Here is a 14,232-nt window from a genome sequence, read left to right on the forward strand (position 1 = left end):
AAAAGTTTCTTTCAAAAACATGGAAATGTCTAAGTGACTCCAAACTTTTGAACAGTGTTGTACTTGTACTCATTTTTTCAACTGGTACCGGGACACCTTCAGAGGAGTCTTGTGAGGCATGTCACCTTTCCACAGAGAAGCATTAGTGTGTACTCCAAACTGTTCGGAGACTACAGACAGATGTTGGCACCAACTTCTGTACCAACTTCAGACGCGAGAGTCTCATCTTTCAATAGAGGGGTTATAATAGTTTTATAGGCTAAACTGTTCAAACACTACAGACGATTTTGTGAAAAGACCGATTTTCGGGATGTCTCATGGTCTGACAAACATGGCCTAAGCTCTGTTACCCTTTACCACCAATGCAAAAAAACATCTCTATCTTAAATTGACAGAATTTTATGGGGATTTTTTTATAATGCTAATAGTTGTAGTTGGGACAGGATCTCGGAAATACAGAACTAAAATCTAAAGAGGATGCCCTTGACTCCCGAAGCAGCCTTATTATTATTCTTTCTTCACATAAGCAGCAAGATAGGAAACATACTTGTCCCTCTCTGTAGCTCTCTGTAGTTCACTCACACCAATGTCCTGGACCAGGGGTGTTTTCATGTTGTCATAGATCATCCATCTGCCAGTCAGCTGAGTGCACAGGAACAGGACCATGTGGTTGGACAGGGATGTACTCTGTCCCATCAGGAGGAACTGGAGCTCGTATGTCCTGAAACATTGAGGCCAGTGGGTTATATCAATTGAACCTGCATTGTGGTCCTTAAGCATTAAAGTACTATAGTTCTTCTGAAATAACATCACATAATACAGACTAGTCTAAGTCAGTGGATCAATCTAGCTGAGAGATATCACGAAGACTGACTTTAACCTGCTACATACAGTATAGTTAGTACCTTTCATAATCATCAGTGATGGAGAGGGGAGGTAGGATACACATCCGGTCATCAATGTCTACCAGGATGAGTTTGGGTTCATGACGAGAAGTGCCTAAGGGTTTTACCTCACCGTAATCCTCAAACTTCCTATAAAACACATTTTAAGGGGAGATCATTAAATGTAAAGTTATGGTTAAAAAAAAATTCATAGTGTACTATATGTTCTTTCCAAACTTCCAGTGGCTTTCTTTTTTGTTATTTTACATACACTGAACAAAAATATAAATGCGACATGCAACTATTTAAAATATTTTTACTGAGTTACAGTTTATATAAGGAAATCAGTCAATTGAGAAATTCCTTAGGCCCTAATCTATGGATTTCACATGACTGGGAATAAAGATAACATGTCTCCAGCATTGAAGGTCCTCAAGAACACAGTGGCCTCCATCATTCTTAAATGGAAGAAATTTGGAACCACCAAGACTCTTCCTAGAGCTGGTCGCCCGCTCAAACTGAGTAATCACTCTGACAGAGCTCCAGAGTTCCTCTGTGGAAATGGGAGAATCTTCCAGAAGGACAACCATCTCTGCAGCAATCAGGCCTTTATAGTAGAGTAGCCAGACAGAAGCCACTCCTCAGTGAAAGGTACATGGCAACCTGTTTGGAATTTGCAAAAAGGCACCGAAAGGACTCTCAGACCATGAAAAATAAGATTCTCTGGTCTGATGAAACCAAGATTGAACTCTTTGGCCTGAATGCCAAGTGTCATATCTGGAGGAAACCTGGCACCATCCTTACGGTGAAACATGGTGGTGGCAGCATCATGCTGTGGGGATGTTTCTCAGTGGCAGGGACTAGGAGACTAGTCAGGAACGAGGGAAAGATGAACAGAGCAAAGTATAGCGAGACCCTTGATGAAAATCTGGACAACAACCCTAAGTTTGGACACACCGACTCATCCAAGGGTTTTTCTTTATTTATTTTTTTACTATTTTCTACATTGTAGAATGATAGTGAAGGTATGAAAACTATGAAATAACACATATGGAATCATATAATAAGCAAAAAAGTGTTAAACAAATCAATATATTTATATTTTAGATTCTCCAAAGTAGCCACAGTTTTGCACACTCTTGGCATTCTTCCAACTAGCTTCAATGTATTTCAATTAACAGGTGTGCCTTGTTAAAAGTTAATTTGTGGAATTTATTTCCTTCTTAATGCATTTGAGCCAATCAGTTGTGTTGTGACAAGGTAGGGGTGGTATACAGAAGATAGCCCTATTTGGTAAAAGTCCATATTATGGCAAGAACAGCTCAAATAATTAAAGAGAAACGACAGTCCATCATTTCTTTAAGACATGATGGTTAGTCAATACGGAAAATCTAAAACTTTGAAAGTTTCTTCAAGTGCCGTTGCAAAAAGCATCAATCACTATGATGAAACTGGTTCTCATGAGGTCCACCACAGGATAGGGAGACACAGAGTTACCTCTGCTGCAGAGGATAAGTTTATTAGAGTTACCAGCCTCAGAAATTGCAGACCAAATAAATGCTTCACAGAGTTCAAGTAACAGACACATCTCAACATCAACTGTTCAGAGGAGACTGGGTGAATCAGGCCTTCGTGGTCGATTTGCTGTAAAGAAACCACTACTAAAGGACACTAATAATAAGAAGAGACTTGCTTGGGCAAAGAAACACGAGTAATGAACATTAGACCGTTGGAAATCTGTCCTTTACTCGGATGAGTCCAAATTTGAGATTTTTGCTTCTAACCGCCTCATCTTTGAGATGGAGAGTAGGTGAACGGATGATCTCCGCATGGGAGGTTCCCACCGTGAAGCATGGAGGAGGAGGTGTGATGGTGCTTTGCTGGTGACACTGTCAGTGATTTATTTAGAATTCAAGGCACACTTAACGAGCATGGCTAGCACAGCATTCTGCAGCGATACGCCATCCCATCTCGTTTGCGCTTAGTGGGACTATAATTTGTTTTTCAACAGGACAATGAACCAAAACACACCTCCAGGCTGTGTAAGGGCTATTTGACCAAGAAGGAGAGTGATGGAGTGCTGCATCAGATTACCTTGCCTCCACAATCACCCAACCTCAAACCAATTGAGATGGTTTGGGATGAGTTGGACCCCAGAGGGAAGGAAAAGCAGCCAACAAGTGCTCAGCATATGTGTGAACTCCTTCAAGACTGTTTGAAAAGCATTCCAAGTGACTACCCCATGAAGCTGGTTGAGAGAATTTCAAGAGTGTGTAAAGCTGTCATCAAGGCAAAGGGCGGCTACTTTGAAGAATCTAAAATATATTTTGATTTGATTAACATTTTAATAGTAATGGTGGTGTTAGCAGTGGGAACTGTGGCTGTAGTGGTGGTGGTAGTAGTGGGGACTGTGGCTGTGGTGGTAGTAGTGGGGACTGTGGCTGTAGTGGTGGTGGTAGTAGTGGGGACTGTGGCTGTAGTGGTGGTGGTAGTAGCGGGGACTGTGGCAGTAGCTGTGGTGGTAGTAGTAGTTACTGTAATAGCAGTGGTATTAGTCGTGACCATGGTCAAGTCTAGCATAACACTTTATTGAATAAATCTAAGTGGAGTCAGTCTGTACACCCTGGACCAGAACAGTTAATGCGGACCGGAGCTAGACCCTGGACCAGAGCTAGCTACTGGATACGCCCTAGACCAGAGTGAGTTAGTGCAGACCAGAGCTAGACCAAAGCTAGTACAGACCAGAGCAGTAGTTGTGTGGTTGTGTTCAGTGGTTGTGGTCAGTAGTTGAGGACAGTAGTTGTGTGGTTTAGTAGTTGTGTGGTCAGTAGTTGTGTGGTTGCAGTCAGTAGTTTTGGTAATTAGTTGTGTGGTCAGTAGTTGAGGACAGTAGTTGTGTGGTTAGGTAGTTGTGTGGTCAGTAGTTGTGTGGTTCTGGTGAGCAATTGTGTGGTCAGTAGTTGTGTGGTTGTGGTCAGTAATTTTGGTAATTAGTTGTATGGTCAATAGTTGTGGACAGTTGTGGCAGTAGCCAGTAGTTGTGGTCATTAATTGTGGTCAGTAGTTAATAATAATAAATCAAATAATTAAATATTAATGGTGGTGGTAGTAGTAGTGGGGACTGTGGATGTAGTTGTGGTAGTAGTTGTAGTGGTAGTTAATGCAATTGCAGTGGTATTAGAAGTGACTGTGGTCAATTCTAGCATAAAGCTTTATTGAAGAAATTTAAGTCAAGTCAGTCTGTATGCCCTGGACCAGAGCTAGTGCAGACCAGAGCTAGACCAATGCTAGGCCCTGGACCAGAGCTAGTGTGGACCAGAGCTATGCCAATGCTAGACCCTGGACTAGAGCTAGTGCGGGCCAGAGCTAGCTACTAGGTATGCCCTGGACCGGAGTTAGTTAGTGTGGACCAGAGCTAGACCAATGCTAGTATGGACCAAAGCTAGCTAGTTACACCGTGGACCAGAGCTGGCCCAGAGCTTGTTAGTGCGGAACAGAGCTAAACCACCGCTAATGGGGACCAGAGGTAGCTAGCAACTATTTACACCCTGGACCAGAGCAAGTTAGTGCAGATCAAAGCTAGACCATTTAGTGTGGACCAGAGCTAGCTAACTACTAGCTATGCTCCGGACCAGAGCTAGTGCAGACCAGAGCAGTAGTTGTGTTCAAGTAAGTGTGGTTGGTTGTGGTCAGTAGTTGTGTGGTTCAGTCATTGTGTGGTCAGTAATTTGGTTACTAGTCATGGTCAATTGTTGTGTGGTTGTGGTCAGTAGTTTTGTAGTTGTGGTCAACTTTGGTATTTTTTTTACCATTCAAGTCTATGGTCCTTGAAATGCATTGGGAGCTCATTTAATTAAATATTATTATAGTTCAACAAGTGTAAACGCTATAAAAAATTATTTCACAAGCAATCTAAGTTGGGTCAGTCTGTACTTTTTAAAGTTGGTTTCATGTTAATAGTTTATATTACTTTAGCTCTAGATTGGGCTAAAGAAATCAAATAATAATAATATGAGTATGTAAGAAATCTAGAGTTGTGCATTGCCTTCAGCAAGCACACCTAATGAATAATTACCTCAATATGTTGTTGAGAACTGTGTCACATGGTGTGGAGCTTGATTGCGAGTCATCATAGTCGAAGTTGGCACATACCAGTTCAATGAAGTTTGACAAGTGGTCTCTAACATAACCTCTGATATCTACAAATTCATTTTGCATGAGGTTTTTTTCCTTACGAAGGCTCAAGTTAATAAGCCACAGTGCCTTTGCCTCATTGACCTTGGCGAAGTCTAGGAAACGTATAACCGCATTGATTTTGTTATCCCTCGTGAACAAATCTCGAATTTGGGGATACATTTTGGCAAGAACATGAATTCCAGCCAAAATGGAGTCTATAACACAAGTATTGCCGAACTGGTATGCACCATAGCTTCCCCCAGCCAATAGGCAACTCAGGTTAATCATATCATCAGTGCTGGAAAATGTAGAAACACAGAAATATACATTGGCTTTAACCCATTATGTTTTGGATACAATATCAGATTTTTTGACAGTGACATATTCTGATTAATCAGATACTATATAGAAATAAATAACATTCCAAATCAAGCAAACTGTGTAGCACTATGATTGTTTTATCTATTCCATACCTGGTGGGTTCTGCCAACTGCCCAGCTGTAATACAAATGTAAAGTTTAGAAAAAAAGGAAAGAGTGATGCTTTTAAAGTTATCATGTGAAAAAAGGGTATGCCTACCTTCCATAATTAAACTTTCATGTGTCCTCTGAAGAGCTATCCAGTCATGGATGGGTCTGTTGCCGAAAAAATGCACATGTTCATGGCTGAGTCATAATGGCGGATTTCATACGTCACGTAGACTCGAATTGAAACTGTCCTAAATGTTAACTTCAATGTGTTTATGCTTAACCACAGTTCAGTGGTCATCTCAAAATGTGCAAGAGAGTCAAAACTCTGCAAGTGTTGAAATTTAAATGTGCTTACAAATCCTGTGGTTCTATGTTGAAATCATGTAATGCCAGTCATTTCAAAAGTATTGTTCAATCATCATCTTCTATATGACGGAACATCAGACATCCAAAATCTAGCCACAAGCAAATATGAAAATGACTACTTCACCTAAATTAGTACATCAACAATAGACATAATAGCATACCCTAATTGTGGTACATCCATCGTTGAATAAAATAAATAAAATAAAAGTGTTGTCACTGCTTGCACTTCCTGAATAGCGAAATCATGTCTCCTCCCACACCTGCAATCACACATGTACAGTTCGTCCTGCTAATAGGACTGTGAGATAAAGCTGTCCATCTTTCTACATCAAATCAAACCAATTCAAATTAAAGGATTTATATCATTGATATATTTTTATTTTGACAATTCATTTGAAGTGAGTCATGATGCCAAGTAATTATGTAGATTACAGAAGTTGAAAGACAAGTTAGATGTGGTTGCAGAAAATCTATGAGATTGATGTGTGTTTATGTAGAAATAGAAATTAAGTGAAACTTTGCTTGATGGAGCAATGTGTGTCTCATATAAACACACTGCATTGCCTTCTAATGGATAATACTGGACAGGGTGTAAAGCAGAAATAAAATATAGCTGCAGTACCAGTAATAGAACAGTATCTCACTGTAACAAGCACTCTGGTCTTACATGTGGCCTGACCAGTGGCGACCCATTATTCAGAGCCCCACCTGTTTTGAACCCCACATGTTTTGGGGGATTGCCTGTTTTGCATGTTATTTTGGCATTAATACGTGTCACATATCAGTTTGCAAACAATGTAAAAAAAAAATAAATAAATAAGAAACTCAGCAAAAAAAGAAACAGCCCTTTTTCAGGACCCTGTCTTTCAAAGATAATTCAGAAATATCCAAATAACTTTACAGATCTTCATTGTAAAGGGTTTAAACACTGTTTCCCATGCTTGTTCAATGAACCATAAACAATTAATGAACATGCCCCTGTGGAACCGTCGTTAAGACACTAACAGCTTACAGTAGGCTGTAGGCAATTAAGGTCACAGTTATGAAAAAACTTAGGACACTAAAGAGGCCTTTCTACTGACTCTGAAAAACACCAAAAGAAAGATGCCCAGGGTCCCTGCTCATCTGCGTGAACGTGCCTTAGGCATGCTGCAAGGAGGTATGAGGACTGCAGATGTGGCCAGGGCAATAAATTGCAATGTCCGTACTGTGAGATGCCTAAGACAGTTCCACAGGGAGACAGGACGGACAGCTGATCGTCCTCGCAGTGGCAGACCACGTGTAACAACACCTGCACAGGATCGGTACATCTGAACATCACACCTGCGGGACAGGTACATGATGGCAACAACAACTGCCCGAGTTACACCAGGAATGCACAATCCCTCCATCAGTGCTCAGACTGTCCGCAATAGGCTAAGAGAGGCTGGACTGAGGGCTTGTAGGCCTGTTGTAAAGCAGGTAATGAAAACATCACCGGCAACAACGTCGACTATGGGCACGAACCCACCGTCACTGGACCAGACAGGACTGGCAAAAAGTGCTCTTCATTGACGAGTTGCAGTTTTGTCTCACCGTGGGTGATGGTTGGATTCGTGTTTATCGTCGAAGGAATGAACGTTGCACCGAGGGCTGTACTCTGGAGCGGGATCGATTGAGGTGGAGGGTCCGTCTTGGTCTGCAGCAGTGTGTCACAGCATCATCGGACTGAGCTTGTTGTCATTGCAGGCAATGTAAATGCTGTGTGTTACAGGGAAGACATCCTCCTCCTTCATGTGGTACCCTTCCTGCAGGCTCATCCTGACATGACCCTCCAGCATGACAATGCCACCAGTCATACTGTGTGATTTCCTGCAAGACAGGAATGTCAGTGTTCTGCCATGGCCAGCGAAGAGCCCGGATCGCAATCCCATTGAGCACGCCTGGGACCTGTTGGATCGGAGGGAGAGGGTTAGGGCCATTCCCCCCAGAAATGTCCGGAAACTTGCAGGTGCCTTGGTGGAAGAGTGGGGTAACATCTCACAGCAAGAACTGGCAAATCTGGTGCATTCCATGAGGAGGAGATGCACTGCAGTACTTAATGCAGCTGGTGGCCACACCAGATACTGACTGTCCCTTTTGACCCTTCCCTTTGTTCAGTGACACATTATTCCATTTCTGTTAGTCACATGTCTGTGGAACTTGTTCAGTGTATGTCTCAGTTGTTGAATCTTGTTATGTTCATACAAATATTTACACATGTTAAGTTTGCTGAAAATAAACACAGTTGACAGTGAGAGGACATTTCTTTTTTTGCTGAGTTTGATAAATATATATCAATCTATCAAAGAGTTAATAAAGCTGCATACAAACATGGTCTCTTTTTTATTTTCTTGAGTAAGGCAGCTCCAAAATGCAGGTGTTTCAGCTCAGAGCTTTATGTGATGGTGGGGCAAGCAGCAGAAAATATGGAGTGTTGGCTCAGTGTTCTGTCACTCATCGGGACATTACGTCACAGCCAAGTCTAAGGGTTGAGCTTGAAAATTCAAGCCCCTTGGGTGCTGCCATAGAGTTACATTTCAAGTGCCCATCCAAGAAGGCTTAAGGTAATTGGCCACAGATAAAATGTCAAATCACGTTATATTAAAAAATATATATAATAATAAATGTTAACCTTCATTTAACTAGGTAAGTCAGTTAAGAACAGATTATTTTTTACAATGACGGCCTACCAAAAGGGAAAAGGCCTCCTGCAGGAACAGGGACTGGGATTAAAAATACAAATATATTAATATAGGACAAAACGCACATCACGACGAGACAACACAACACTACATAAAGAGAGACCTAAGACAACAACATAGCAAGGCAGCAACACATGACAACACAGCATGGTAGCAACACAACATGACAACATGGTGCAAACATTATTGGGCAAAGACAACAGCACAAAGGGCAAGAAGGTTGAAACAATAATACATAACGCAAAGCAGCCACAACTGTCAGTAAGAGTGTCCATGAATGAGTCTTTGAATTCAGAGATTGAGATAAAACCGTCCAGTTTGAGTGTTTGTTGCAGCTCGTTCCAGTCGCTAGCTGCAGCGAACTGAAAATGGTCAGCAGATGTTAATGCGAGTGTAGCGAAATGTTTGTGCATTAAAGAAAATCTAGCTGCTCGAGTGCACCCTTAATAAATTATGTCTCCGTAATCTAGCATGGGTAGGATGGTCATGTGAATCAGTGTTAGTTTGGCAGCTGGGGTGGAAGAAGAGCGATTACGATAGAGGAAACCAAGTCTAGATTTAACTTTAGCCTGCAGCTTTAATATGTGCTGAGAGAACGACAGTGTACCGTCTAGCCATACTTCCAAGTACCTAGAGCTTGAGGTGACTACTCTAAACCCTCAGCGGTAGTAATCACACCTGTGGGGAGAGGGGCATTCTTCTTACCAAACCACATGACCTTTGTTTTGGAGGTGTTCAGAACAAGGTTAAGGGTAGAGAAAGCTTGTTGGTCACTAAGATTGCTTTATTGTAGTGTTTAACACAAAATCAGGGGAGGGGTCAGCTGAGTATAAGACTGTATCATATGCATATAAATGGATGAGAGAGGTTCCTATTGCCTGAGCTATGTTGTTGTAAATTGAGAAGAGCGTGGAGCCTAGCATCGAGCCTTGGGGTACTCCCTTGGTGACAGGCAGTGGCTGAGAGAGCAGATGTTCTGACTTTATACACTGACCCCTCAGAGACACCAATACTCCTTAGCCGTCCCACTAGAATGGAATGGTCTACCGCGGTGGTTCCCAAACTTTTATAGTCCCGTACCCCTTCAAACATTCAACCTCCAGCTGCGTACCCCGTCTAGCACTAGAGTCAGCACACTCTCAAATGTTGTTTTTTGCCATCATTGTAGGCCTGCCACACACACAGTATATGATACATTTATTAAACATAAGAATGAGTGTTAGTTTGCCACTTCCCATAAGCCGGGTTGTGACAAAGTTGCACTTATAGGACCAGGGCACAAATAATAATATAATAATCTATAATTTTGCGTTTTATTTAACCATCTTACATATAAAACCTTATTTGTTAATCAAAAATTGTGAATAACTCACCACAGGTTCATTTGAAGGGTGTGCTTGAAAGGATGCACATAACTCTGCAATGTTGGGTTGTATTGGAGAGAGTCTCAGTCTTAAATAATTACCCACACACAGTCCTGTGGCTGTATTTAGTTTTCATGCTAATGAGGGCCGAGAATTCACTCTCATATAGGTACGTGGTTACAAAGGGCATCAGTGTCTTACAGCTACGTTTGGCTACATATGGACCGTTAGTGGAATTCCTGCAGGAGAGTAACGGTTAATGTGATTGGATGTTAATTATTATTTGACTAGGCTACCTGTATTTGACATTGTGTTGTTATTTAGCTGAACACTAGATGGTTTCATTTTATTTTTGGCAGTGAAACGAGGCTACTCGGGTGAGAAAAAAACCTCACCCAAATGTATAGCCCTGTTGGAAAATATAAATAGACTGTTTGTTGGACACTAAGATTGCTTTATTGTAGTGTTTAACACAAAATTAGGGGAGGGGCCAGCTGAGTATAAGACAGATGTGAAGATTCATTTTATTTCATTTGGCGTACCCCCGACGGCATTGAGCGTTCCCCCAGTTTGGGAATACCTGGTCTACCATATCAAAAGCTTTGGCCAAGTCAATAAAAATAGCAGCACAACATTGCTTAGAATTAAGGGCAATGGTGACATCACTGAGGACCTTTAAGGTTGCAGTGACACATCCATAACCTCAGCGGAAACCAGATTACATACCAGAAAGAATACTATAGACATCAAGACAACCAGTCAGTTGATTATTGACCATTTTTTCCAACACTTTCAATAAACAGGGCTAAATAGAAATAGGCCTATAACAGTTAGGATCAGCTTGCTATCCTGCTTTAAATAAAGGACGAACGGTGGCTGCTTTTCAAGCAATGGGAACCTCCCCAGAAAGGAGAGACATGCTTGGCGATTATAGGGGCAGCAACCTTAAAGAAGGGTCTGAACCATCTGACCCAGATGTTTTTTTGGGGTCAAGTTTCAGGAGCTCCTTTAGCACCTCGGACTCAGTGACCGCCTGCAGGGAGAAGCTTTTTAGAAGGAAAAAGAGGGAGAAGCGTCAGGGCTAGTCGCATTAGAAGGGGTGGGAGATGAGGAAATGTTGGACAGGCAAGGAGGCATGGCTGAGTCAAATCGGAATCCTGAATTAATATCTACAGTAGCTTTGATTGGGCTGATCATGTCAACATCATACTTTCAAATACTTTCAAAAAGCCAGCAGTCATCATCATGAATCAAGTCGACAATCTGTTGGCATATCCTTTTTAATCCTTGTCATATGAAGATAAATAATGAAGAAAAATTATAGATAAAACGTATCGGTGCTCATCGCCCATAAATATTACAGAAGTTGGAAATCGCAAATTCAACAATGAGTGGTTTGGAAGGAATCAGTGGCTAACTGGAAGCATTGCAAAGCAATTATTAGCCTGCTATTCAGAGGACTGGCTGTTTGGTCCATAGTCTAAGATTAAGGGTCTCTTTTCCTAGTTTATAATGGTTAACATTCAACATTGGCCATGCTGTCAATGAAGCATGATTTGTGCCACGCTCAAAACAACTGTTAACTTGGCACTGCAAAATCTGACTTTAGTGAGATCAAGACAACTGGGAACTTGGGGAAAAATGGGAATTTGGGAAAAAACAAGCTACGCATGTGAAATTTGTTTTGAACTTTCATCCAACACCAACTTGTAAATCGGGAACTCGGGTCTCTTTCTAGAGCTTCGACCTGAAGATCCCTGATGTCATCATGATTCAACCTGTTCCCAGTTGTCTTGAAAGCACCATAAATCCAGATAATGGCAGGTAATAATAAAAGTTTGACAAAATTTGCACATGAAGGACTGCTGCACCACCTTCCTGTTCAAGTGAGCACAGCACAACAAGGTGAGTCCAACAATGTCTTATATGCTGCTGCATAAATGTAATATGCCAGGGAGATATGTATACTGTAGCTAAGAAAGTAATACTAATTGTATGTTGTGTATTAAGCTGTTGGTAGCCCATGTGCCTCTATTTTCACCTCTTAATTTCACCTACTGTTCTGACTTGGCAATGCACATGTAGCCTATTACCCTTTTGAGAAATGTAATCATTGAATATTGTAAGAGCTTTCATTGTCTGCTTATATGCCCCCTTTAATTATCCTGTGGTTCTGACTTGGTGTACAGGGAGAACACTGTAAGAATGGCCCATGTTCTGAATTCTGTCGCTGTACATTTCAAAAGTGCTGAACAAATAGTTATATTGAAGTCCATCCTGGCTCGCTCATTAATATCTGAATCAAAATGATGGATTGCCTCTTACCAGCTTGTTGTCACTTATGCCATAGTTTGTACATCTCAATTGTCAGTAGAAACCACATTTGTTTAAGCAAGTCAGCCATATCAGCTGTCTTTTTTTGAGGCATTAAATGAGGCTGAATTAACTGTTTTGCTGCCAAACAAGGCTCCGCTGAGAGCCAGGTGTAGCAGTGGTAAGATGTTGGGACTGCTGTTGGGACAGCTTTATGTAGGCCCTAACAGTTTGTGGGCACCATTTGTCACCGTTATAGCGCAATTAATGTATTGTTTAGTGTTGTGTTTTTGCTGGCATACATCCCACATTTTTTGTTTTGTTTGCCCCAACAATATTTACAATCTAAAATCACCACTGGGCCTGACCCATGCCACCTAAGGATACAGGGCACTGGAGTTTGGACAGCAGTCTTATCTTTATGGTCCTCCACAACAGGATTCCTCCATGTGGGACTACAGGTGTCTGTGGCCCTGGCCTGGACAGATGAGGAGAACAAAAACAGGCTAACAGTTAGAAGACAATAATCTCCCTCATTAGCAGCATATTTGCCTGGCATAAACATCGGTTTCCAGGTCATACATGCAAAAACATGATAATTTGATAACTGGGGTATGAAAAACAAGCGACATTACAAATATTTTAGATAGGGATGTGTCTCGTTCTTTGGCCATAAGGTGGCATACAGTACCTACCCGGAAGATAAATAAACCAGAATTTGCAGCAAAGCCAGCAAGAGCCTTTAAGCTGCCTCACGCCACCATTGCCGACTGAAGATGGCGGCGTCAGGAACCGCAGCCCCCCGTTGCCTTGTCCAGTATGTTGTAGTCCGTTCGGATCTGGTCCATACGTTGTCCTGGCCATTGGGAGCGGTTATATCGCAAGCCTGCCATGCTGCCACCGCCGCAATTCATCTGAACTACAACGATCCAGACACGCAGGAGTACTTGGCAGAATTGGACAGCATGCACAAAGTGGTGCTTCAGGTAGTTGGGACCGCTAGCAAGTTTATCAACATTATACTTCTACTAGTTAACTAAATGCCAGTATTTTCCGTAGTGCGCAAACGTGTGCGCAAATTGACTCTGCACATGCGTAGTTGGCTCATATCAAGCTGCATAAAAGTAGCCTCTCAATACAAAATAATTTGTACGTTTCTTTATGTAATGTAAATATAGTAGGATGGAAGTTATGCAGTGGTATAAGATGGGATGTAGATAAAACTAATGCTTGTGAAGTGATTCTTTCTCATCATCTGTGTTTGTCAGGCTCTGGACCAGGCCTCCCTGTCCAGCCTGTCTGAGACGCTGACAGAAAAGGGGGTGGCTCACAAGCTGTGGGTCGAACAGCCAGAGAACGTCCCCACCTGCCTGGCCCTGAAGCCATACCCTAAAGACACTGTACACCCTCTGCTGCGCAAGTTTAAACTGTTCAAATGACACAGACACACCCTGTACATGCATGTGGTGAATGGAGTCTGGACCACGGCTCCACACCAGTTAAGATGTTTTTTTTTTTGGGGGGGGGGGGGTTGACCTGTGCATCTCGGTGAGGAACCATCATTCAGTGTCTGCTTCAGATTCAGTGTCTGCTTCAGATGGCCATTTAATGAGTGGATGTCTGGCCATGTAATTTAATGTGGCCACATATGTTGTGATTCAATGAAAGGGTGAATTGGTGACAGGTTATGTAAGGTCTTTCTCTAGCTGCTGATGAGTGGAATCTGTTTACAAACATAGTAGATGCAATAAAACAATTTAATGATTCTAATTTGTGTCTTGTATTATTAGTCAGGATAAATAAATTAAGGTTGTTTTACTCCATGTGTAACTCTGTGTCGTTGTATGTATCAAACTGCTTTGCTTTATCTTGGCCAGGTCGCAATTGTAAATGAGAACTTGTTCTCAACTTGCCTACCTGGTTAAATAAAGGTGAA

At 41.8% G+C, this 14,232-nt stretch overlaps 2 protein-coding genes across 2 annotated transcripts; one reads left to right on the plus strand and one right to left on the minus strand.

Annotated features, from left to right (window-relative positions):
• On the minus strand, positions 1 to 6,719 carry LOC110529654. Its single transcript, XM_021612057.2, has 5 exons — positions 5,640 to 6,719; positions 5,534 to 5,558; positions 4,960 to 5,358; positions 906 to 1,034; positions 1 to 721 (listed from the first exon to the last, which is right to left on the minus strand). Exons 1-5 carry the CDS (start codon positions 5,644 to 5,646, stop codon positions 508 to 510), a joined length of 774 nt encoding a protein of 257 aa, XP_021467732.2. The 5' UTR covers positions 5,647 to 6,719; the 3' UTR covers positions 1 to 507.
• A 6,269-nt stretch (positions 6,720 to 12,988) lies between these two features.
• LOC110529655 (putative peptidyl-tRNA hydrolase PTRHD1) lies at positions 12,989 to 14,066 on the plus strand. The gene is made up of 2 exons (XM_021612058.2): positions 12,989 to 13,282; positions 13,565 to 14,066. The coding sequence occupies exons 1-2, from the start codon at positions 13,073 to 13,075 to the stop codon at positions 13,733 to 13,735; spliced, it is 381 nt and encodes a 126-aa protein (XP_021467733.1). The 5' UTR covers positions 12,989 to 13,072; the 3' UTR covers positions 13,736 to 14,066.
• Positions 14,067 to 14,232: the final 166 nt, after the last annotated feature.

This window comes from Oncorhynchus mykiss, chromosome 8 (assembly GCF_013265735.2).
Source record: "Oncorhynchus mykiss isolate Arlee chromosome 8, USDA_OmykA_1.1, whole genome shotgun sequence".
In the NCBI taxonomy this organism is placed as follows: domain Eukaryota; kingdom Metazoa; phylum Chordata; class Actinopteri; order Salmoniformes; family Salmonidae; genus Oncorhynchus; species Oncorhynchus mykiss.

Coding starts and splice junctions, on each gene's coding strand:
- LOC110529654 (XM_021612057.2), bottom strand. Junction 5,359..5,533: donor CAGTTGGCAGAACCCACCAG/GTATGGAATAGA, acceptor TACATTTTCCAG/CACTGATGATATGATTAACC. Junction 722..905: donor ATCACTGATGATTATGAAAG/GTACTAACTATA, acceptor TCAATGTTTCAG/GACATACGAGCTCCAGTTCC.
- LOC110529655 (XM_021612058.2), top strand. CDS start 13,073: ATGGCGGCGTCAGGAACCGCAGCCCCCCGTTGCCTTGTCCAGTATGTT. Junction 13,283..13,564: donor TGCACAAAGTGGTGCTTCAG/GTAGTTGGGACC, acceptor TGTGTTTGTCAG/GCTCTGGACCAGGCCTCCCT.